The 26,690-nt window shown below is 43.6% G+C and overlaps 1 protein-coding gene across 2 annotated transcripts in view; it reads right to left on the reverse strand.

The window, feature by feature from the left end:
* Positions 1–26,690, reverse strand: part of SLC23A2 (solute carrier family 23 member 2) — a 257,086-nt gene that overhangs the window by 180,095 nt on the left and 50,301 nt on the right. For both annotated transcript variants that reach the window (XM_033949751.1, XM_033949752.1), the window contains one exon: positions 19,532–19,805. In XM_033949751.1, coding sequence (XP_033805642.1) covers positions 19,532–19,636 — 105 coding nt within the window. In that variant the 5' untranslated portion in view covers positions 19,637–19,805. The remainder of the gene's footprint in view (positions 1–19,531; positions 19,806–26,690) is intronic.

Here is a 26,690-nt window from a genome sequence, read left to right on the forward strand (position 1 = left end):
TATTCTTGGATCCTCCTCATTGTGGTCTAAAATGCCTCATTTTCTGTTTTTAGGTGGCAAGATAGACTGTGATTTTCTCTCTCCCATTAGTTATATTTGTTGTATAATTTCTGCCATCGTGAAAATTTTTATTCAAAACGTATGGGAAGTTTAGTAGACGAGTACAGTTGTCTAGATCACAGTTCTTCAACCGCCAGTCCGCGGACCAGTGCCGGTCCGCAGAAAATTTCTGCCAGTCCGCACAGGGCCGGAGAGATCAAGTCGGCAGTTAAATTTCCTGCCGACTGCGGTTCCTGCTGACTAATGTTCCTCCCAGCCTCAGGCGATCAAGACAGGCTGCCGACGTCGGGGCATTCCCTCTGTGAGTCTCGCCTGTTCGGAAACAGGAAGTTGAAACAAAATAGGCGGGACTCAGAGAGGGAAGGTCCCGACGTTGGCAGCCTGTCCTGATCGCTGCCCCTGCCGAGTTGCTGAAGAGGGCCGCGAGGAAGTTGCGATTAGAACGAAGAGAGCTGCAGATTCAGGTGCAAGTGGAGGGAGATAGTCAGCGTGTGTGAGCAAGATCCTGGGGAGCCTTCACAGTGGCTGTCTCCCCTCCCATCAGCTCTCCTATTTGCCAGGGCAGTAATTTACCGGCAACTTCCTGCAGGCAAGTACTGAGAGCTGCTGGAAGGGGAGACAGCCACTGTAGGAGGCAGGGAAGCTGCTGGATAAAGGGAGAGCTGTTACTGGACTTGGAGAGAGTTAGAAGGAGAGATGCTGCTGGGAGGGGAGGAGGGAAAGGGATGGGAAGAGAGTTAATGTTGGATAGAGGGAGGAGGGAAGGGAGAAGAAGGAGAGATGTTGCTGGAAGGGGAGGAGGGAAAGGGATGGGAAGAGAGTTAATGTTGGATAGAGGGAGGAGGGAAGGGAGAAGAAGGAGAGATTCTGCTGGGAGGGGAGGAGGGAAAGGGATGGAAAGAGAGTTACCGTATTTTTGCGCGTTATACACGATTTTACAAACCGAGCATAACCATGTGCGTTATACAATTTTTTTTTTTTTACATTGCTGGTTCCTCCCTCTCCCCCCGACGTCAGATTCATCCTCCAGCCCTGAAAGTCTGATGCCCCATCCCGTTCGCACCCCCCCCCGACATCCGATTCATCCCCCAGCACCCCCGCACTGTTTGCGGTGGAGAAGCAGCCTACCATGGGTTCGCGATGCCAGTGAGCCCTGCTGCTTCCTCTTCCGGCGGTCCCGCCCCTTCTCTGATGTCAGAGAAAGGGCGGGACCGCGGCAGAGGAAGCAGCGCAGGGCTCAGAGAAGGGGCGGGACCGCCGGCAGAGGAAGCAGCAGGGCTCACTGGCGTCGCGAACCCACGGTAGGCTGCTTCTCCACCGCAAACGGTGCAGGGGGCTGGGGGATGAATCAGACGTCGGGGGGGTGCGAGCGGTCCTTCAGGGTGGGGGGGCCAGTGGTCCTTCGGGGTGGGCTATCAGGCCTTCAGGGTGGGGCGGGCCTTCAAGGGGGAGGACAGGACTTCAAGGGCAGGGCGGCAAGCAGCATGCGCGGTATACACGTGGGTGCGCTATACCAAAATTTTCTTACATAAATTCCTTGTTCCTGCGCGCTATACCCGTGTGCGTGTTGTATGCGTGAAAATACGGGAGAAGGAAGAAGGAGAGGGAAAAAAGGAAGGAGGGAAGGGAGAAAGAAAAAAGGAAGGAAACAGCTGGCAGGGAGATTACAGGAGGGGAAGGGGATCAGGGTGAAATGGAGAGATCAGATGAGGGAAAGGGGAGAGAGAGGAATGAGAAAGTAGAGAGACATTGATGCTGGAAAGGGGGTCAGCAGAAAAATGAGAGAGGGATAAAGATGCTAGATCTGGTGTAGGAGAGATAAAAATGAAGAAGGCAGTGAAGCTGGAATGAATGATGTAAAAAGGAGAGAGGAGGAACAGGCTGGATGGATAGGGAAGAGGGGCACAGGAAGAAGTCAGATACATATGGAAGGGGGAGAGGGCAGACATTGGATAGAACGGGCAGATGCTGGAAGGAAAAGAGTGAAAAGAAGATGAAAGCAGAAACCAGAGACAACAAAAGGTAGAAAAAAATAATTTTATTTCTATTTTGTCATTAGAATATATCAGATTTGAAATATATATCCTGCTAGAGACAAAACTGGGGACTGCAGTATTCTGTTAGTATGATATTTCTATGTAGCATTCTATAATAACTTGGCTTGTTCAGTTTTCTTGATATCCATATGTGAAGGGGAGGGGAGACAGGGGTTTTGTTGGTCCGTGCTCTGTATATTTGTATTTATAAAATCACAATTTTTCAGAATATTGTTTCTTTTTATACTTTAATAAAATACGTTCAATATAAAATCATAATTGCGGCTTGTGCAGATGGGATAAGATGGTTTGCGGGGACCGAGCTCACGGAGATGGGGCGTAAACAGGGTTTTTAAATTTTAGTCCTAGTAGTTTGCCGGTCCACAAAATAATTATTTTATTTCTGCCGGTCCACGGGTGTAAAAAGGTTGAAGAACACTGGTCTAGATTATACGTTTTATCCCCCTAATCAAAGGAAGCTTGCAGAAGGCAGATTCTTCAGCTCCACCTCCTTGTGTCACTGGGCAGCGCCCTTCTCCCTTAGTTCATACCAAAACAATGGATAATAAATAGGAAAAAGAATGAGGAGAACACAGGAAATTCTCTGACAAAGTCAATTTTGCTCTGCAATTCTCCAAACTGTGCCCACTTCTTAGATCAGACAGGCCATTGCCATGGAAGATGATCCAGACACACCATTATTATCTACTGGATTACCAGCTATGTTTTTAACATTCCAATTGTGATTCGTGCCTTTCATTTAGGCAGCTGCAAACATAACACAAAAGGCTGAAAAGGGGAACAAGCTAATATCACACTTCAGGAGTCTACCTCAAAGTCAAATGTGACCAGAGCAAGCCAATCCAGCTTGAAGAACTCAACTCCAAAAAGAGCTATGCCCACAAAAATATTTCTACCAGAGTGTCGTGCATTTCTAAAGCAAAATTTAAAAAAAAAACATTAAAAAAAGGGAAATGAGAAAAACATGACAGGAGAACCTTGTGATTGCTGGAAATAAGTAGAAGAAAACTGCCGTATTTACGACACCCTTGTAAGTGTATAGTGCCATCATTGTACAGTTAAATATGTTTTCTTTGAGCCTATTCGAATGACTTCTTTCTTAGCGTTATCCCGTTTGGAAGTAGAAAATCTTAAGCCCTAAAGATTATAGATTAACTCTTGCACTCAGCTGTATAGCCATTATTATGTATAAGAATGTACATTTAGTTCATTTCTTTTTCTTTTTGTTTCTCTCTAAAAGTAACACCTTGGATCTTATAATTTGAGGATTTGAGCATAATTAGCTAAGATTTATCTTTATGTTATTTTATGATTTTCTTGATGTACATACAACTGCTAATCTTGCTTTCTGTACAAGTTATTCTTGGTTGATTGATTTGAAAATCAATAAATAATAATAAAAAAAGAAGAAAATTTCCAACAAAGATATAAAAGCTTAAAGACTCCAACTTCGAAACAATACATGAGCAAAATGCTTCAGTCTGTTATAACCCTGTGGTCTTTCATCTGTTGATAGATGTACTCTGAAGTCTAAAAACAATGAATTAGTTTTTAAGAATAAGATGTGGACTATAAAGTAGGTGGATAAAAACAGCTGAATTACCTCCCTAAAAATACTCCTACATAAATCCATACATACATAGTGTAAATATCCAAATTCTTGTAGGTATGTTCCATTGTTGTTGATTTTTTCTATAAATAATTATTTTGCATTTGTATCATACATTTATTTGTATCTTGCCTCCTTGAAAATATCAGTTACAAGTTGCTAACCCTCCACCAAAAGGTTTTTTATTATTATTATTTTTACTTTATAGGTATGTTAGCAGGGGAAATGACTGAATTTAAAAAAAATAAAAAACCTTGAAGAGCTGGGGATTTCTGCTGAAATTTCAACTGCTATAAAACAGCCACCAAACTGACTGATATCACTATGTAACAACATTTTAATTATTTTTTTGCTCCTTGGTAATAAATATTCTTTCTTAATTGCCTATCCCACAAAAGAATAGAATATGGCTTTTCTTATGTTCCTATGATATATACTCTAACAGAGGATGTCTGAAAACCTCACAGGATTGGGACAGTTATTCTAGAACTGTATTGGGCCTACATTTAAAAAAAAAAAATCATGGTCTCCCGAAGAACTGATGGAAAACCACCTCCACTTCAAGGTATAAGATCAATATTGGTTACTGTGGCTGGGCAGACTAGATGGACCATTTTGCCTTTATCTGCCGTCATGTTTCTATATTAGTTTTTGTACTATTGTTTCCGATTCATTTCTCATTTGGTTTTATTTACCTTTTAATTTATAATGTATATTTATTATACAATGCCCAGGAAGGATGCCCTATAAAAGTAAACATAAATTACAAAACAGTTTATGAAAAGGATTATTATTAAATTATTTAAGTAGATGCTGTGCCATACATTCAGAATCTAAGCTTGACATCTGGTTACAAAAGAACTTATCTTGAACAGACTTAATCACTCTCTCCTCCCTTTATCTCTGTCCAGATGTCTCTGCCTTATATTCCTGCTTCCAGCTAACTACAGTGCACACAGCTAAATGGATATCTTCATGGTCAGTATGATAGGAACAAGTTGTTTTTCAAAGGAAGGCTCTTGTAATCATAACCTAGTTCATGCTTTTTCAGCAGTAATTCAAGGTGAGTTACTTTTTCAAGAACAGTACATATTTCCCTATCTCCAAAGAGCTTATAATCTAATTTTGGACTGCAGGCCATGAAGGATTAAGCGACTTGCCCAAAGTCAAAAGGAATGTCCATAAAATTTGAACCCTGCTTTTCCTGGTTCTCAGCACACATCTCTAACCAGTAGGTTTTGCCTCTATTTCACTCCATGTTATGTTATACTGACAAGGTAGAGCTAATTCAAAGAAGAGTTCAAATTTCAGTTTGTTTGATATACTGCCTTACAGATAAACTATCAAGAGACACTAAAACCGTGTACTGTCTACACTGTATACAGAGAAACTCAATGAGCCAAAGAGCTGTTCATAAGAAAGGAGTTAAAAGCACAGTTACTTACCGTAACAGGTGTTATCCAGGGACAGCAGGCAGATATTCTTAACGTATGGGTGACGTCACCGACGGAGCCCCGGTACGGACACTTTTAACTAGAAAGTTCTAGTTGGCCGCACCGCGCATGCGCGGGTGCCTTCCCGTTCGACGGAGGAGAGCGTGGTCCCCAGTTAAGGTAAGCCAGCTAAGAAGCCAACCCGGGGAGGTGGGTGGGTCGTAAGAATATCTGCCTGCTGTCCCTGGATAACACCTGTTACGGTAAGTAACTGTGCTTTATCCCAGGACAAGCAGGCAGCATATTCTTAACGTATGGGTGACCTCCAAGCTAACAGAGAGGGAGGAGGGATGGTTGGCCATTAGGAAAATAGATTTTGTAACACAGATTGGCCGAAGTGCCCATCCCGTCTGGAGAAGGCATCCAGACAGTAGTGAGTAGTGAATGTGTGAACTGAGGACCAAGTGGCAGCTTTGCAGATCTCCTCGATGGGCGTGGAGCGGAGGAAAGCCACAGAAGCAGCCATAGCTCTGACCCTGTGGGCCGTGACAGCACCTTCCAGTGAGAGACCGGCCCGAGCATAACAGAACGCAATGCAGGCAGCAAGCCAGTTGGAAAGCGTTCGTTTAGAGACAGGACGACCTAAACGGTTAGGGTCGAAGGACAGAAAGAGCTGAGGTGACGTGCGGTGAGCTCTGGTACGGTCAAGGTAGTATGCCAGGGCACGTTTACAGTCCAGCGTGTGTAACGCCTGTTCCCCAGGATGAGAGTGGGGTTTAGGGAAAAAGACAGGCAATACAATGGACTGGTTGAGGTGGAAGTCCGAGACCACCTTGGGAAGAAATTTAGGATGGGTACGCAGAACCACCTTGTCATGGTGAAAAACCGTGAAAGGTGGGTCAGCAACCAGTGCATGCAGCTCACTAACCCTCCTGGCAGAGGTGATGGCAATGAGGAAAAGCACCTTCCATGTCAGAAATTTGAGTGAAGTTGTGGCAAGAGGCTCAAATGGAGGTTTCATGAGGGCTGAGAGAACCACATTCAGGTCCCAGACGACTGGAGGAGGCTTCAGCGGTGGTTTGACATTGAAGAGGCCTCTCATGAACCGGGAAACCAGGGGATGAGCCGTGAGAGGTTTTCCGAGGACAGGCTCATGAAACGCAGTGATGGTACTGAGGTGGACTCTGATTGAGGTAGACTTGAGGCCAGCGTCGGAGAGAGAAAGCAAATAGTCCAGTACAGTTTCCACCGCCAATGAGGTGTGATTGTGATGATGAAGTAGACACCAAGAGGAGAACCGGGTCCACTTCTGATGGTAACATTGGAGGGTGGCCGGTTTCCTGGAGGCGTCCAAAATACGACGGACAGGCTGAGACAGATTCTCTGGAGAGGTCAGCCCGAGAGAAACCAAGCTGTCAGGTGGAGCGAGGACAGATTGGGATGTAGTAGAGACTGATGCTGCTGTGTAAGTAGAGTAGGAAATACAGGGAGAGGAATGGGCTCCCTGGAGCTGAGCTGGAGCAGGAGGGAGAACCAGTGTTGGCGAGGCCACCGAGGAGCGATGAGAATCATGGTGGCTCTGTCCCTGCGGAGTTTGGATAATGTTCGCAACATTAGAGGTAGTGGAGGAAAGGCATAGAGGAACCGATCTGTCCAGTCGAGCAGGAATGCATCCGGGGCCAGACGGTGAGGAGAGAAGAGTCTGGAACAGAACTGGGGCAGCTGATGGTTGTGAGGAGCTGCAAAGAGGTCCACCTGCGGAGTGCCCCAGCGCGCAAAGATGGAGCGGAGCGTGGGAGGATCCAGAGTCCACTCGTGAGGTTGAAGGATGCGGCTGAGATTGTCGGCCAGGGAGTTCTGTTCGCCCTGGATGTAGACAGCCTTGAGGAAGAGACTGTGGTTCGTGGTCCAGGTCCATATGCGAAGAGCCTCCTGACAGAGGAGGAGAGATCCGGTGCCGCCTTGCTTGTTTATGTAGTACATGGCGACTTGATTGTCTGTGCACAGGAGAAGAACCTGAGGGCAGAGAAGGTGCTGGAAGGCCTTGAGAGCATAGAACATGGCTCTGAATTCCAAGAAATTGATGTGATGTTGACGCTCCTGAGGGGTCCAGAGTCCCTGGGTGCGTAGATCTCCAAGGTGAGCTCCCCACGCATAGGGGGAGGCATCCGTGGTTATGATCATGGAGTGAGGGGGTAGATGAAAGAGTAGACCCCTGGAAAGATTGGAGGAGTTCAACCACCATTGAAGAGATTGCTGAAGAGACGATGTCACAGAGATGGGATGAGAAAGAGGATCCGTGGTCTGTGACCATTGGTTGGCTAGAGTCCACTGAGGTGTCCTGAGGTGGAGTCGTGCTAGAGGAACTACATGGACCGTCGAGGCCATGTGTCCCAAGAGGACCATCATCTGTCGAGCTGGGATGGTTTGATGAAGGAGCACCTGACGACAGAGGTGGAGCAGGGTCCGGTGTCGGTCGAAGGGGAGAAACGCCCTCATCAGAGTGGTGTCGAGAACTGCTCCGATGAACTGAAGTCGCTATGTGGGAAGCAGATGCGACTTGGGGTAGTTGATCTCGAACCCCAAGAGATGGAGGAAAGAGATGGTGTGATGAGTGGCCTGCAGAACAAGTGGAGACGTAGTTGCTTTCACCAACCAATCGTCCAAGTAGGGGAACACCTGGAGGTTGTGAGACCTGAGGAAGGCCGCCACCACAATAAGGCACTTGGTGAACACCCTGGGCGATGATGCGAGGCCAAAGGGTAGTACCTTGTACTGATAGTGGCGGAGCTGAATCTGAAAGCGGAGGTAGCGACGTGAATTCAGATTGATGGGGATGTGAGTGTAGGCCTCTTTGAGGTCTAGGGAACATAGCCAGTCGTGTTGAGAGAGAAGAGGGTAAAGCGTGGCCAGGGAGAGCATTCTGAACTTCTCTTTGACCAGACACTTGTTGAGGTCCCTGAGATCGAGGATGGGGCGGAGGTCTCCTGTCTTCTTGGGAACCAAGAAGTAGCGGGAGTAGAATCCCTGACCCCTTTGGTCCGGAGGCACCTCTTCGATGGCATTGAGAAGAAAGAGGGATTGGACCTCCCTCAGGAGGAGGGGGGTTTGGGAGGAGTGAGAAGCAGACTCTACGGGAGGATTGTCTGGTGGAAGAGTCTGGAAGTTGAGAGAGTAGCCGTGGCGAATGATGTTGAGGACCCATTGGTCTGATGTGATGACCTCCCAACGGCTGAGGAAAAGTTGGTGGCGACCTTCGATAGGCTGAGGAAGAGGCAATGATGTTGGGAGACTGGCTATGCCCTGGAGAAAAGAGTCAAAAGGGCTGAGACGGTTTTGACGGAGGTAAAGGCTTGGCAGGTTGGTGAGACTGAGAGCGAGCCTGAGTTTGATGTTGTTGCCGAGGTCGGCGTGGCTGCTGTTGAGGCGGGTTGAGAGGTCTGGCCGAGAACCTGCGCTGGTAGGAAGACTGCTGTCTGTAGGTGCGAGCAGGTGGAGTCTTCTTTTTAGGTTTAATCAGAGTGTCCCACCTGGTCTCATGTGCCGAGAGTTTCTGGGTTATTGAGTCCAGGGACTCTCCGAAGAGTTCATCACCCAGACAAGGTGCGTTAGCCAGGCGGTCCTGGTGGTTAATGTCTAGGTCAGAGACTCTCAGCCATGCCAAACGGCGCATGGCCACCGCCATGGCAGATGCGCGAGAGGTCAGCTCAAATGAGTCGTAGATGGAGCGAACCATGAATTTCCTGAGTTGGAGGAGGCTGGAAATATGTTGCTGGAAAAGAGGGACCTTACGTTCAGGAAGATATTTCTGTAAGGAGGAGAGCTGTTGCACCAGATGCTTCATGTAGAAGGAGAAGTGGAAGGTGTAGTTGTTGGCTCTATTGGCTAACATGGCATTTTGGAAAAGGCGCTTACCAAATTTATCCATGGTTTTTTCCCTCTCTGCCAGGAGGGGTGGAGGCATATACACTGGAACCCTGAGATTTCTTCAAAGTAGATTCCACCAGGAGGGACTCGTGGGGTAATTGAGGTTTGTCAAACCCTGGGATTGGAATAACCCGGTACAAGCTAACCAATTTACGAGGGGCTCCAGGAAACGTGAGGGGAGCTTCCCAGTTTTTATAGAAAGTTTCCCGTAAAATGTCGTGGACGGGCAACTTCAGAAATTCTTTGGGAGGTTGCTCAAAGTCTAGGGCATCGAGGAAAGCCTGAGACTTTTTAGAGTCGGACTCTAAGGGAATGGAAAGAGCTGCTGACATCTCCCTAAGGAATTTGGAGAAAGAGGATTGCTCTGGTTTTGAGACGGTGTCGGTCATGGAGGGTTCTTCATCGGTTGATGAAGCGTCCTCCTCGGTACCGTGAGGGGAGTCTTCCCACAAATCTGGGTCCCTAACGTCGGGGTGCGTACATTTGGACATCGGTGTGGAGGGCTCGGCATGGCGGGTCTTTGAAAGAGATTTGCCTGAGCGTATCGAGGCGGTACCGGGTGAGGAAGACCGATGTCGTTCCTGGGACCGGACAGGATCGGCAGCATCACGGGTATGTACTGTAGGTGTTTCTGCCAAGAGCACCGGCATGGAAGTATTAATCGGTACCGAGGGGGTCGACACCGATGGGACAGTGTGAGGCTCGGACCGGTCCTGTACCGGAAGGTGCGGTGTCAGCAACGCCGGCAACAGTTGTCGGAGCTGTTGTTGCAACTGCTCCTGTAACTGTGTTTGGAGTATGGCCGCGATGCGGTCGTCCAGGGGAGGCACCGGTACCGCTTTTTTCTTCTTCGGTACTATAGGTGCCGCTCTACGCTCCAGCGATGAGGAGGTCGATGATGAGGCACTCACCGAGATCGGAGCGGAGCGTTTGCGGGGCCGGTGTGGTGCCGGGAGGGCCGGTGTCGCAACCGTGGCAGGAGGGCGCTCAAGGGAAGTGGGAGGCTTCTTAGCCGGCTTACCTGGGCCCAACGACCCCGAGGAAGGGTCCGGTGGTGTCGATGTCGTCGGTGCCGACTTTTGTGGTGTCATCGACGTCGCAGCCGGTTCCATGGCAGATCCGGTACCAAACAAAATATTTTGCTGGATCTGCCGATTTTTCAAAGTACGCATTTTAAGCGTAGCACAGCGGGTGCAGGTGTCAGCCCGATGCTCTGGACCCAAGCACTGGAGGCACCAATTGTGTGGGTCGGTGAGGGAGATTGGGCGTGCACATCGCTGGCACTTCTTAAAACCCGGTTGAGGGGGCATGAAGGGAAACACGGCCTCCACAAAATCGAATCCAGAGGCCTGTATGGTGGCAACAGGCCCGGCCGGGGCCGGCCTGAAAAAATAAGGAAAACTTGACGAGTTTTTTTTTTTTTTTTGAAAACAAAAATAAAGGGAATCCGATAAGAAAAAAGGAAAAAATTGAGAAAATACGCAAGCGGGAAGGCAAAAATTAGTTTTTCAACGGCCGTTGAAAACACATGCGTCTTCTTCGCTCCGCAGAAACGAAGAAACTGGAGACCACGCTCTCCTCCGTCGAGCGGGAAGGCACCCGCGCATGCGCGGTGCGGCCAACTAGAACTTTCTAGTTAAAAGTGTCCGTACCGGGGCTCCGTCGGTGACGTCACCCATACGTTAAGAATATGCTGCCTGCTTGTCCTGGGATAAAGGAAGCTATAATATACATATTCAACTACCTAGGGGGTTCCAGTCAAGTACCGGAAGGATGCATTTTCATGCAATGGAAGCTCAAGTACAAAGATGACATTGTCTGAAAATGATGGGACAGAAGCTCAAAAGAAAACTGAGAAAAAACTCTTTCACTGAGGGTGATGGATACCTACAACAGAATTCTGGGAGCAGGGAATAGGAACCAAAACCGTGTAAAAAAAATAAAGCATGCTTTGTCAAAGAGAGGGAGAAATTGCGGCAAAATGAAGGCGCTAAATCAAGACTTGTGACAGCACAGTGGGCAGGATACATAATGATCACTTGTATCCTTATTTTTACTGTATTCTAATCCAACTCCCACACATAGCTTTTTAAAATATAAATTTAGAGGAGTTACCTTTGATATAATCAGTGTCTTTTACTGAAACCCAAGAAATGGACAAGTTTGATATATGCTAAAATCAATATAGCCTACAACTGCTCTATTATTTTTCTCTAAGTGCAGAATTCTAGCAATTACATTAGAGCTTAAGAAAAGTCAAACTTGAAGAAAGGACCAAGACTGGATATGTTGATCCAATAAAAGTCATCACATCCTACAAAAAGCCCAATTTGTTTTTTCAAGAGAAAAGAGAACATTGAGCTAGCTGGCTTTCCTATAAAGAACATAAAAACTCAGAATAGTGGGAAAAACTGCCAAATGGATTCAAAAGCATCAAACTCCCTATGTTGTGAAAAATACTAATAATTATCTATTTATTTTTGTTATAAAAAGGGGAGAAAGAAGGCCTCAGTAAATCCAGGGCGTATCTTTAATCATAAAGCTACCAAAATTGACCCTCGCTACAATCATTTGCCAAAAAAACTCCCACTTATCATTTTGGACCCTTTTTACAAAGCCATGGTAGTGATTATACCATGGTAAATGCAATGAAGGAATTGAATGGGCTTTGGTGCATTTGACACAGTGAAATCGCTACCCCGACTTTATAAAAAGGAACCTTTAAGTGTGTTGCCTGTTTGAATGACAATTCTGCCCCCTGCCCTCCTTTTTTTTTTTTTTTTTTATAACACAGAGATGACATACAGGACCTTGCCAGTGAAAGTGCAGCAATGACTTTGGACAGCAAATTCCTCTGATTAAGTTCCCCTGAAGAAGGCGTTTGTTGAAATGGAGATTAGAGAATGACACGGTGGCGGTTTACCCACGGCTACTGCGTTTAGCCGCGGGTAACCCGCCAAAAACGGGGAATGAAAATTAGCAGCCTCTGCGGGGACGGGGACAAGGCCATCACCGCCCCTTGGAGCGGTGAATGGTCTTGTCACCGCAGTGAGGCATAAAGGATCGTGCGGTTCCCGCAGCCCCCACCCGCCTACCCGCACGCCTTGTTCTCTGCCGGGTCCTGCCTACTTCCTGTTTTCATGAAGACAGGACCCGACAGAGAGGAAGGCCTGAAGCGGGCAACAGCAGTGAATGCTGCTGCTGCCCGATGAAGTTCAGGACATCAGGACATCGGGGAAGGAGCAGGGAGAAATCGGCTGCTGGCTTGGGGGTGAGGGTAGGAAAAGAATCGTGGAAGTGGAGAAATTGGCATGATGGCTTTGTGGGGGCTAGGGGGAGAGAGAAAGAAAGGAAAAAATAAAGAGGGGGGCCAGGGGGAGAGAGAAAGAAAGGCAGAAATAAAGAGGGGGGTCAAGAGGGAGAGAAAGAAAGGCAGAAAGAAAGAGGAGGGCCAGGGGGAGAGAGAAATAAAGAGGGAGGCCAGGGGGAGAGAGAAAGAAAGGCAGAAATAAAGAGGGGGGCCAGGGGGAGAGAGAAAGAAAGGCAGAAATAAAGAGGGGAGCCAGGGGGAGAGAGAAAGAAAGAGGGGGGGGGCAGGAGAAGAAAGAAGAAGGACCAGAAGAAGGACCAGAGACTCATGAAATCACCAGACTAAAAGGTAGGTAAAATGATTTTATTTTCAACTTAGTGATCAAAATGTGTCCGTTTTGAGAATTTATATCTGCTGTCTATATTTTGCACTATGGCCCCCTTTTACTAAAACGCAATAGCTGTTTTTAGCGCAGGGAGCCTATGAGCGTCGAGAGCAGCGTGGGGCATTCAGCGCAGCTCCCTGCGCTAAAAACCGCTATTGCAGTTTAGTAAAAAGGGAGGGGGAATATTTGTCTATTTTTGTATAGTTGTTACTGAGGTGACATTGCATAAAGTCATCTGCCTTGACCTCTTTGAAAACCCGTGGAATATAAATGATAATTAACATTTTCTCTGCGTACAGCGTGCTTTGTGTTTTTAAAATTTTATTGTTGGTAGATCATTTTGACTTGGCCACAAAGGTAAGGGGGAGGGAGGGAGGGGAGCTGCTGAAAGACATCTAGTAATCCTTTCAGGCTTAACTGTGCAGGGAATTATTTTTGTAAAATCATGTTTTGTTATGTGACTGGCATTATCTAGACTTTAATTTCTATGAATGAATAGAATGAAAATGATATAAAATACTTGCTTGCGGGGACCGCATGTTCCGGCTCACACAAGGAAGGAGGGGGTGAAAGGGAAAAAGTTTATCTTCCTTGGAAATAGATTCTGAAGTGACCTCATCAAAGAAGACCAGCACCAAATGTACAAGAAATCCCTTAAACAATGTCAAAAGAGCCCAAAATAGAAAACTGCTACTGCCTTGAGACTCCATTATTGAAGGAATCAACTTGAAATCACAGAAGAGACAGGAAAAGGTTAAATGCCTCATGGAATCCTCAGGTACAAAACACAAACCAAATTGTGAATGAAATCAGAGCAGACAGTAAGAATTATAAAATTGATGTCATTATCCATCTGGAAAAAAAGGCGTACTAGAAATAATGCCTCAGCAATACAATTTTCAGAAGTTCTATTTGCTCATGGTAAGGGAGAAGAGAGACTGCTAGTGATGGTGGGGGGACTGATAGAAGATATGAAAGAAGGGTGGTAGAAAGGAACAGATGGTAAAGGAGGGAGGGAAGGGTGGTGGTGGAAAGGAATAGAACAGCCATTGAAAGAGGGTAGAGAGGAACAGACCCTGAAAGGAAATGTGGAAGGCAGAGTGGGGAGAAGACGCTGGAAGGGAAGAAGACAGATGCCAGACTATGGGGGAGCGGAGGGAAGAAGATGGGTGCTAGACGGGGACGGTGACGGGGCGGTGAATGGGATGGCAGTGGCGGTGACGGGGCGGTGAAAGGGATGGCGGTGACGGTGACAGGGCGGTGAAGGGAACGGCGGTGACGGGGCAGTGCAGAGGATGGTGGGCCGGGGACGGTGCAGTGACGGGGACAGATTTTTTCCCTGTGTTATTCTCTAATGGAGATCCCATAGGGACTGAGTTTTTCAGATAAGTGCTGTCTTCTTGCTTGATTGATATTTGCTGAATGAATTAATATTTGCTGATATTTTTAGCGATTACTACAAAGTGTCATAGTCATTTCATGAATATATAAACACAGACTTGTTTTGTTGAAGTTTGCAGTCTGATGTTATGGGAGTTTTTTGGCCAATGATTGTAACAGATGTCAGTTTTGGTAGCAATAAGATTAAAGACATGCACCAGACCCACTGAAGCCTTTTTTCTCCCCTTTTTATAACAAAATACATTGGTAATTATTATCTGGTAGTGATTTCATAACAGAGTTTAATGTTTTATAATCCACTGGGCAGTTGTTCCCACTATTTTGAGTATGCGTTTGCAATAGCATTTTATAGTGATGTTTTGGACATTCTTTTTCTGATTAGTTTTGACTTCTTATAAAGAACCCTGCAAATTGACTGAAGTTATGTGATGACCTACTGGCATGCAATGGTAAAGGAATGCAGGTGGTTTGTGTGTCAAATAGAGCTCTGAAGGCTCAGCTCAAACAGCTGATACAAACACATCAGGCATTTTTCTACCATACCCAGACATCAACTAAAACACAGGTCCAAATATCAGTCGCTTGCATCATAGAGTAAACAGAACCATTCTTATGTTGATTTTCTGGGCCAGTCTAGTGCCCTGGTCTTCCCTCTACCTCTTAACTGTTTTGGATTACCTTTCATAAAAGAACAGACTTACACTTCAAACAAAATATTAATTCTGCTGGAACATTTGGCTTGTTTCCAGCTAAGCACTTGTTTTGAAGACTAGAAACAAAAACTATTATGGCAACAAATAATTTTTTGTTAATGCACTCTTTATACACGTGGATGGACATAATCAAAAACAATGCCTAAGTCCCCTTTTGGCCTACGTCTCTAGGCACACAAAGTAGGCAGCAGGGAAATGTCCATTCTCGAAAAAAAAACAACCTGTACGTTCAGGAGTTTAATTGCCCAGACCATCATTATGTTTACTTTTAAACCCTATTCTAAAAAATTGCCTAAGTCCCAAACGCCCAAAACAAGATCTTTTAGGCGTGGGAGGGACCAGTCCTTCGCCTAAAAGCATGATTCTCTAACTGACGTCTGTCATAAGTGCCGGTTAGAGAATCGTGGAACCATTCCCCCCCCCCCCAAAAAAAAACGATTGCAGCAGGAGGGATACCCAGTCCCTCCTGCCCAAGGCCGATGCAACCCCCCTAAATATTCCCCAGCAGGAGAGATGCCCAATCTCTCTTGCTGCGATCCCGCGAACCCTCCCCAATGATCAGAGACAGGAGGGATACCCAGCCCCTCCTGCCAACACCCCGTGAGCCCCCCCAATGTTCCCCGGCAGGAGGGATACCCAATCCCTCCTGCTGACACCCCATGAACCCCCCATCCCCCGCCAATGTTTCCCGGCAGGAGGGATGCCCAATAATTGCCTGCTTAGCAATAATGCTCCTTTAGGGCTGCTTCTGTGGTTGCTAGTGCTCCAAGGATTCTGACCAAGGTGGGTTGATATCCCCCCTCATTTTGTCTCCCTCTCTGCATCCCCCTCCCCCTTAGCATGCACACACATACACTCATAGCTCTCTATCAACCTCCCCCACCATGCTAACGCCCATAGATCTGTCAATCGCCACCCCATATACAGGTCCTGTGTATACCCTTCCCTCCCTGGTAACTCTGTCCCAATGACTCTCTCCCCCCCCCCCCACACACAAAAACAAATATATTGAATGCTCAATACTTCTCTTCAGCTTTTTATCTGTTTCACTTGCACATACCTCCCCAGTTCCTGCACCCTAAAACATTGACACCAATTTTCATTTCCCTCCCTCTCAGTAGCACAGACACCCAGTTCACACTCTCCCTGACACAAGATATCAGAGATGCACATTTCCCAATGCTAACATGGTACAATTGATAGTGATTTCTGGCATTTGTGCTTCTTGTCTCACTCTTACCTTCAATTTAGAAGGCAACTGAAGACCCATCTCTTTAACAAATTCATAGGTAATTAGATCTCTTCATTTGGATTATTTCTGTTTCCTTATTACTCTTTTGTGAACCGCATAGAATTATTTGGTTATGCGTTCTAGAAATTGATTTATTGTATTGTAAATAAAATACTTTTTCTACCATTGTAGTCTGAACATTTTATTTTTCCATTTGATTTGGTTTGTGTTGCCTCTGCTTTTCCTGTCTTTCTAGGCTTGCCCATCTATTCGGCCATTTCTCTCTCCATGTTTGCCATCCATTTTCTCTCCGTGTCCCTATCTGTCCTCTCCAGCATTTCTCCTCATTGTCCCTGTTCCTATCTTCCCCCCATGTTCGGCATCTGCTCCTTCAGTGTACCTATTATAAGAGTTGCCGTATTGCAATAGACCAAAGGTCCATCAAGCCCAGTAACCTGTTTCCAAAGTGGCCAACTCAGGTCACAAATACTGACACATGTATTACCTGGCAAGATCTCAAAGATTTTATGCTGCTTTTTAAGCAGTGGATTTTCCCAAGTCCATCTTAATAATGGCCTATAGACTTCTCTTTTAGGAAATTATCCAAACCTTTTTTAAACCCTGTTACGCTGTCCGGATGATGTAGGGTACAAAGATAAAAATATGAGCAAAATCAATTTTATGCACCACTCTGCTTGTTTCAAGCCATTTCAGGTTTTTTGCTCAAAGACACGTACATTGTCTTGCTCATATTTTTATCTTTGTACCCTACATCATCCGGACCCTTGAGGAAGGTGGTTTCGCCGAAACACAGACCATGTAGGGGCCCATCAGGACAATCATACATGTATTACTAATTCAGACTTTTATTTGTATTTTTATTGTGTAGAGCGAATAAAAATCATCTTTCAGAACATCCACTTTATATTGTTGCATGCTGGGAATTTTTATTGGAAAAGATTTGGAATATCTGTTGGAGGCATCCTGAAGTAGGATGGTTAACTCCATTAGGTAGTTGGGGGCCATTCCCTCTCAGGATCTTAAATGCACCGATGTCCAATGTAAACTTGATCTTTGCAGTTATCGACAGCAAATGTAGTATACAGTAGGGCTGATAGTGTTCTGATTTCCATAGTCCATATAAGAGTCTTACCACTGCATTTTGAGCTAGTTCTAGACGCGATAGTAACAATTTAGAGCAAAGAATTAGCGTTATATTACAGTAGTCTAGTTGAGATAGGATTCAGAAAGCCTCTATTTCAAAGTATTTTCTGACGGATCTTAGCTTTCTCACCACAAGGAAAGATTGTTTTATTATCAATTGTACATGGCTTTTCATGGATAGATGGTTATTTATTTCTACTCCTAAGATTCAGGATTGTAGTTCTGATGGAAAATCTGTCATCTACTGTGACCCTTGGAGGGTAAATTTCAAGTTTTATTAAGGTTTGTTGTACACGCAATGTCTAATACTTCAATGAGTAGAACATTTTAAAATAGGGGACATAACAATTTTATACAATTAAAAACTATAATGTTGAATTAAGTGAAAGTGGATAATAAATAATACATGAACCAACTACACTATTTTTAACTGAGAGCACCGTCACCACAGAAGAAAAAGCCTCAGGTTCTATTGTAGGCAGAGCAAAAAATGCTCAAACCTCCTCCTCCCATATCATTGGCAAAAAACTTCCGTCGGTGATGTGTAGTGGCACACCCTATATCGGTGCAGGACTAAAACAACTACTCTAACGCATAGAACTGACTGTTAATGAAATATAGCCGACGTTTCACATTAAAAACTGTTTCTTCAGGGCTTATAGGTTTTCACTGTCCAATACTTTTATTTTAGTTGCTTGCGTTGGAAGCGGGAGAATAAATGCAAGCAACTCAAATAAATGTATTGGACAGTGAAAATCTATAAGCCCTGAAGAAACAGTTTTTAACGTGAAACGTCGGCTATATTTCATTAACAGTCAGTTCTGTGCGTTAGAATAGTTGTTTTAGTCCTGCACCGATATAGGGTGTGCCACTACATATCACCGACGGAAGTTTTTTGCCAATGATATGGGAGGAGGAGGTTTGAGCATTTTTTGCTCTGCCTACAATAGAACCTGAGGCTTTTTCTTCCGTGGTAACAGTGCTCTCAGTTAAAAATAGTGGAGTTGGTTCATGTATTATACAGTTAAAAACAAAATATATACGTACTAATAAATAACTGGTACAAAAGGTGAGGGGGATGAGCTACAATCTTTAAAGAAAGAGAAGAAATATTTAGAGAAAAACACATATGGTGGGTAACACAAAAGAAAAAAGAAATATAAGGCATGTTGAACTTGGCACATTTAGAAATAGGTATCGTTTGTATTTGTTCTTCGTCCATGTTAGAGTTAGTTTTTAAGTTGATACATTTTATTTACAAAATAATCAGCGAGATTTTGGGCACTAAGTTTGATTTCTAAAGATGGGTCTTCAATACTTTTTGGGGCTGTGAGATTTTTTAATATTGCAAAGAGTTTTTAGCACTAGCTATTTTATTGGAATAATATGTTTTTTTTGCTAAATTTATTTTATTTTTATAATACTGCATTTGTTCTTTGTATTTATCTAAATTATCTCTCAATTTAGTTCGTCTCCATTTCCGTTCTAAAGACTTGAGTAGCGTGGGTCAGTGAAGGGTCCTAGCCAATGCAGTTTGGTTTTGTTCTTATTTAGTTTGAGGTGGTGGGTGGGTCAAGGTCCAGTTTTCTATGATGTGGGCATTCACGAAAGCAGGAAGTTACCTCATAGAAGGCAGGACTCGGTAGATAGAAGAGCCTGACACTGGAAAGAGCAGCATAGCATGTCTTGAAGGCTGCTGTTGCCAATGTTTCCCAGGGGTAGGAGAGAAGAGATAGAGAAACACACACAACAGCAGGGGTGAGAGGGACTGCAGGCAGTTACAAAACCTAGGCACCAGATCAGATATTTTAGGCGCCATTGCAACCTGGCGTTTGTTGAGCCCTGGTCTAGAAAACAAAAAGGAAGTGAACAGAGTAATGAGATGATCTCACCTGAAAGATTACTCACAAAAAAAAAAAAAATTTAAATATATATACAATTATCACAGATCAAAAGACATACCCTTTAAGCTGTGTGTGTGGGAGGATGGGGGAGAACCACCACAAAAACACTGAGGTGACCCCATGAAACAGTATAATCATGGAAGTTCCTAGATGTGTGCAATCACACATGCTAAAAGGCTATGGTTCATTCAACTGCAGTAGCTCTGTCAGATGAGATCTATGAGAACTCGGTATCCTGCCTATCCTTAGAGAAATGCTGGTTTTATTCAGTCTTTTCTATACTGTGATAGAAACATGAACCATATGCCTGAAACAAATTTTCTTTTAAACAGCTTACAGGTAGGGTAAAGAAGGCAGGATGTTTGGACTCCTCTTCATATTTCCCATCTGCTGAATTCCCGGTCTCCATTGCTTTGGAAGTAGTATTCCTCCCAATGCCCATTGCTAGCACACCACGGAGAAGCTTGATGCAGCTACCCAGCTGAAGTCAGCCAGGGCAAAGCTGAAAATTTCTCCTTATGGACAAGTCCTTCTTGATGTCAGAAAAGTATCATATACTCAAACAGGGACATGAGCTTCAGCAACCATGGACCATTTCACCGCTTTGGAACCTGAAAATAAAAAGGGGAATTATTGAGAAGTGAAATCTGGAACTTCCTCTTTCTATTCAATACTGGATTAACAATGCTTCAAGCAACAATCTAGAGCTACATGGACTTATATTAGACAATATCAAGTTGATCTGTTTGAGACTGATTGAGACTTATTAATAAACATTTGCACTTTATTGAATCCCAAGTGGAAAAATATTTTCATCCCTAATTTGTTTTGGCTCCTGTTGCTTACCCCTTGGGGAATGTGATTCCCGTATTTTCAGGCAACAAAGAGATAATGGTCACTGCAGATGGGCAGACTAGATGGGCCATTTGGCCTTTATCTGCCGTCATGTTTCTAGGTTTCTAATCTGCAATAGAAGATTTATATTCTTTCAGCAGCTACAAGATTCATGGGGTAAATGGAATCTATCCTCTTTGGAACCAAAACTATATAATTTCCCTGCTGAAAGGGGATAAAAAACCATCATAAACTGGTCCCTCATCAGTTAATCATTAGGACCAAATATCACCAACTTTATACTTTGCTTCACTTGGGCAAAGTAAAACTGACAAAATAGACTGGGGAGGTGGAATTTTTGTGCTTTTTTTCTAATCTGCTTAATAATTTAATCTCTATTCACAAAACATGTGATTTGCCCTGCCCTTTCCCTCTGACCCTTTATACTGAATCCAAAACAGCCTTGTTGAGGAGCTCAGCTCAAACATGAACTTAGGAACACACTGAAAAGTCTTTTTAGGATTATCCACTTTGTCCAATGGTACCCAATACATTGCAGGGTGCTCCTTGGTATGAGCTTTGTTAGGGGGTGGTTTTTTTTTTTGGGGGGGGGTTAATGTATGGAGGTGTATTAGGTACATAAGCGCAAAATTACAAAACCTTCAATGAGAACCAAGATAAACAATCAATGGCAAAATAAAACTCAGTGCAGTTGTGCAGTGGTTAGAGCCACAGCCTCAGCACCCTGAGGTTGTGGGTTCAAATCCCACACTGCTCCTTGTGACCCTGGGCAAGTCACTTAATCCTCCATTGCCCCAGGTACATTAGATAGAGTGTGAGCCTGTCGGGACAGATAGGGAAAAATGCTTGAGTACCTGAATGTAAATCATTTTGGGCTCCTTTTACTAAGCCACACTAGCGGTTTAACACGTGTAATAGTGCACGCTAAACCGCGGGACGCGCTAGCCGCTATCGCCTCCTCTTGAGCAGATGGTAGTTTCTGGCCAGCGCGGGGGTTAATACATGATGAAAATTCACGTGTGTTATCCCCGCTAGCGCAGCTTGATAAAAGAAGCCCTTAGATTATCAGCGGTATATAAATGATTAATTAATTAAATAAATAAGCAAGCTTAGCTTATCAATTTTGAAGTTTTATTCATTAAAGTAACCTCCCGCCCAAACTATCTAGATACGCATTACTCAAACCCTGCAAAGTCATCCACCCCCAAGAACCCATCTTTATTTGAGGGCAGACAAAATGGGAAGCCAAATTTTCTCCCACTTAACTACAGAATTGTTTCACTGGGTATATAAGCATTCCATTTCATAGATATATCCAAAGTGAGTTATCCACTTTATTAATAACAGAATCCCCAAATTATTTCCAAGATGCAGTAAAGGGGATGGGAATTGTATACCGCATTTTCTGTGTGGTTGCACAGTCAAAGCGATTTTACATATTTTAGACACTTACTTATTTTGTACCTGGAGCAATGAAGTGTTAAGTGATTTGCCCAGAGTCACAAGGAGCTGCAGTGGGAATCAAACTCAACCTCAGGGTACTGAGGCACGCCTCCACTAGGCCACGCCTCCACTCAGTAAGATTCAAATGTGCAGCATTAAACCAAACATCATTTAGTGGAGACCCAAGGGCACGATAAATGATTTGAAAGGACAAACAAAAACAGCCCTTTGGTCATTTTGTCATTCTTCAGTTAGCTTAAAAATTTATTTTGTATTCTTCTTTGAAACAGGATCCCTTTTAAAATATGAGCCATACCACTATGTCAGCAACATGTGCTTCAAGATAGACACTTGGCTACTTTATACATTTAAGGCTTACCAAACCTGTTCTGAAAAATCCAATTGCCCATCAGATTTTCAGGCTATCTCAGCTTCTTATCTATGTCAAATGCAGGGCTTTTGCGCTATGGAAGAGCTATCTCTTTTCAGCCTTTTGGCCGAGACTGAATGCAGTGGTTAAAACATGCTAGCCAACTCCACCGGGAGACACATTTGATTGGCAAAGTTGAAGGATTAAACCTCCTTTAAAAAAGAAATTGGTTTCAGGATATTCACTGTGCGTATTAACAAGATTGAATATGCAAACTTGTTTTATACATATTCATTGTGGATATCCTAAAAAGATTATCAGTAGGGTCACCAGAATAGATTTGGGAAGCCCTGGTTTACACGACAACTGTGTGTGGTCTTCTTGACTCTGCCATAGTGACTCACTGAGCTACAAACGTTTTTTTGTAGTACTTCTGTATAAACCTTGCTTAAGAGATGAAGCATTAGGATAGATATGTGCTCACACTGTATGCTGGCATCAGGCCCAGACCACAGGATAAAAAATGCCTGGGGCAATTGTAATCTAATTCCTGAGGTATAAAGACCAAGAAAGAAAACCAGAATAGAAAAGCATGAGCAATGAATGATTGCACCCAAAATGGAAGCCCAAATTATGTTGTCCTAAGCACCAGGACAGTCCCAGAAAATGCTAAAATTATAAACTGTGCCTGATGACAGGACCCAAGCTGTGAAATATGGTGGCATGCTTCATCAGATAACCTATTACATATTTGAGAAAGTTTTTACTAATCAGTTTTGTCTCTATAGCAAGCTTTTTTTCCCAAAATCTTTTAGCCTTCCTTATCAATGCTTTACATTAGAGAATGACACGGTGACAAAATTCATCACCGTTCCCATCCCCGCGGATAACCGCGGTAAACCATCTTCATGTCGTTCTTTAAGAAGAGAGGGAAGAATCAGAGTATGAATGGCCACAACCACTGACCCGCAAGCTTTGCTTTGAAGAATGCTGGTGTAGAAGGACTGAGGTTGAAACAGACACTACAGAATGACAGTCTCTGGTATCCAGAGCAGATATTGTGATGTCATAATGCCTCATTCCACCAGTGCCTAAGAGCCAATCACATCAGTGATGTCACAATGGCTTCATTATCCTTGGCTCACATAAGAATCAGAGTATGAATGGGCTCAGCCACTGACCCGCAAGCTTTGCTTTGAAGAATGCTGGTGTAGAAGGACTGAGGTTGAAACAGACACTACAGAATGACAGTCTCTGGTATCCAGAGCAGATATTGTGATGTCATAATGCCTCATTCCACCAGTGCCTAAGAGCCAATCACATCAGTGATGTCACAATGGCTTCATTATCCTTGGCTCACATAAGAATCAGAGTATGAATGGGCTCAGCCACTGACCCGCAAGCTTTGCTTTGAAGAATGCTGGTGTAGAAGGACTGAGGCTGAAATAGACATTAAAAAATGACATGGAATTATTTCCCGCGGTTATCCGCGGGGAAGGGAACGGTGATGAATTTTGTCACCGTGTCATTCTCTACTTTACATCTAACTTGCCAGTGTTTATGAAGCTTCTTGTTTTCTTCATTCAAATCCTTTTTCAATTTATTTTTAACTTTAATAGCTTCTTTCGCCTCACCTCTAACCATGCCAACTGTCATTTGACCTTTTTTGCTACCTTTAATATATGAGATATGGGCTTTCAATATGGTATTTCAAAATAATGCCTATGCATGATTTAAACTCCCAACCTTCCAGCTACCAATCTTAACTTTTATTTCTTTCTCTCTCTCTTTATTGCCAACATTTCAGAAACATTCCAAAATTCAGCCATCAAACACAAAGAAGCGCACACTTCGTCCTTATCAAGCATCACTCCATTAATGCAATCTAATTCCTCCTTTTTGTTACCTATTAGAGAACATTACACTTTTTCATCTCTTTTCCAATAAACAAATATTCACCCCTGCTCTTACTAACTCCCATCTAACCCATCCCCTTCTCCTCCCACAAAAACCACCAATTACTCAACTCTTTTCCATCCTTAAAATTGTTACATGTACAACAATGAACTTCTAGTTTTATGAAGTAGTGAGCTTCAGAACAGCTCCCAAATATCCTAAAAAGTAGTCCATCTCTATGAATTTCCACTAGCTAATGTTATTTAGTCCACCATTACTACAGGTACTCGTCAACTTACGACCTATGCAAGTTACGACTGTTCAACCTTACGATGCGACTTCCGCTCTCCCAAGTCTCGCTACGCAACGTAATAACATACGCAGGGGTGTTGCCCCACCTGAGTTTGTGCCTTGTTGTTTTGGCAATTTCATACCCTTAAAATGGCTACAAAGAGGAATTTGTCTCTGTCTACTCCTCAGTCTTCCAAAAAGGAAAGAAAGGCCATAGATCTAGACACCAAAATGATGATAATAAAACAGTATGAAGGAGGAAAGAAAGTGAATGCAGCTATTATAAAAGGGTAAAAATAGAATTCATGAAGCTATGAAAGGCTCTGCACCTTTGCGGTCAACCGTGATTACGAAGCAACATACTGGGCCCATCCATGAAATGGAGAAATTGTTAAACATTTGGATGGAAGATCAGATTCAAAAGCGGACGCCCTTAAGTCTCTTTACAGTACAGTCAAAGGCTAGAAGTCTGTTTGGGACTTTAAAGGAACGCGCTGGAGAAGACTACAGTCAAGAATTTGTGGCAAGTACTGGCTGGTTTAAAAATAGATTCCAGTTGCATAATGTTCGGGTGACTGGAGAAGAAGCGAGTGCGGATGAGGAAGGAGCTAAAAAGTTTGTTGATAGTTTAGAAGAAATAATCAAGGTAGAGGGTTACCTGGCAGAGCAAATTTTTTATGTGGATGAAACAGGGTTATATTGGAAGCAGATGCCAGGACGCACTTACATCCACAAAAAAGCCAAAAGCACACAATTTAAAGCACACAATGATAGACTCACTCTACTGCTTGGAGGGAATATCAATGGGTTTAAGCTGAAGCCCTTATTAATTTACCATTCTGAAAATCCATGTGCATTTAAGAATGCGAACAAGCACACTTTGCCAGTTTATTATAGATCAAGCCGTAATGCCTGGATAAACCAGGCTTTATTTGAGGATTGGTACAGTAATTGTTTTGTTCCTCAAGTGCATGAGTACTGTTTAAAGAAAGGAATCTCCTTCAAAATTTTATTGTTGCTTGATAATGCGTCTGGACATCCACATCACTTAGCTGATCTCTATCCCAATATGAGTGTTATTTTTGCCCCCGAACACTACACCACTTATTTAACTGATGGACCAAGGGGCGATTGCTACTTTGAAGGCAAACTATCTCAGAACCACTTTCACCCAAGCCATAGCTGCTATAGATGCCGACCCTGAACTATCACTACGTGACTATTGGAAACAGTATAACATTCTTAAGTGTATAAAAAAATCTTGTTACTGCTTGGGACTCAGTGACGGAAAAGTGTATGAATGGTGTATGGAAGAAGTGTGTTAAGAGCTATGTGAATACCTTTGCTGGATTTAACAGTGAACAAGAACTTGATGAGATTCGCGAAGGAATAGTGAAACTGTGTAAAGACATTTCATTGGAACGTGAAATGGAAGATGTTGAGGAGTTGCTAGACCAGGAATCAGGGGAACTTATGAATGAAGATCTGATAGAATTAGAAGAAGAAAGAGTGGCGGAAGAAAAAAATAAGAGAATTAGAGAAAGACCAAGAGGATGAGGTGCCACAACGAATGTTTACCACAAAGGGATTGTCAGAAGGTTTATCTCTACTGAATAAACTCCTCGCACATTTTGAAAACATGGACCCAAACATTGAACAATTTGCAAGGATTGAACAGATGGCACGCGACATATTTTGTCCTTATTGTGAAATTTATGAAGAGAAAAAAAAAGCAAACAATTCAGACGAAGCTCACTATGTTTATGAAAAGAGCAACTCCATCCATCACTGGGTCTGCAGCCTCGCCTGATGAAGGAGATATCGACAATCTGCAGCCAAGCACCAGTGGTGCCATGAATTAAATGTACTTTACTGTATTTCTTATTTTTGTCTATTTTTCCACAATTGTATTGTTTGACTTAGAAAGAAAGAAAATGTTGTTAACAGATTTCTTTAAGATGATTAAAATATCATTACCCAGTCTAATATTCTTGCCTTAATTTAACATAGGCCGACTTACGTCCTGATCAACTTACAACCTGTCAGTTGGAACCAACTGCGGTTGTAAGTCAACGAATACCTGTATTTCAAACAGCTGCATGTGCCATTGATAAAGGAAACGGAATGCCTCTCATATGAGGAAAGGCTAAAGAGGTTAGGGCTCTTCAGCTTGGAAAAGAGATGACTGAGGGGAGATATGATTGAGGTCTACATAATCCTGAGTAGTGTAGAACAGATAAAAGTGAATCAATTGTTTTATTCTTTCAAAACGCAGAGACTAGGGAACACTCAATGAAGTCACATGAAAATACCTTTAACATAAGTAAGAAGAAATATTTTTTTTATTCAACAAATAACTGGAACTCGTTGTTAGAGGATGTAGTAACAGCGTTTAGCCTCTGTTTAAAAAAAGGTTTGGACAAATTCATGAAAGAGAACTCCATAGTCTGCTATTGAGACAGACATAGGGGAAACCATTACTTGCCCTGGAACGGGCAGCATGACCTAGATTGGGCACTACTGGGAACAGAATGCTAGGCTAGATAGGCCACTGGTTTGACCCAGTCTGGCTTATCATTATGTTCTTCTTGTGTCAGGATTTGTGGTCCCTTTCTTTCTCCAAATTATTTGAACATATTTG

The sequence above is a fragment of the Geotrypetes seraphini genome, chromosome 6, assembly GCF_902459505.1.
Source record: "Geotrypetes seraphini chromosome 6, aGeoSer1.1, whole genome shotgun sequence".
NCBI lineage: Eukaryota > Metazoa > Chordata > Amphibia > Gymnophiona > Dermophiidae > Geotrypetes > Geotrypetes seraphini.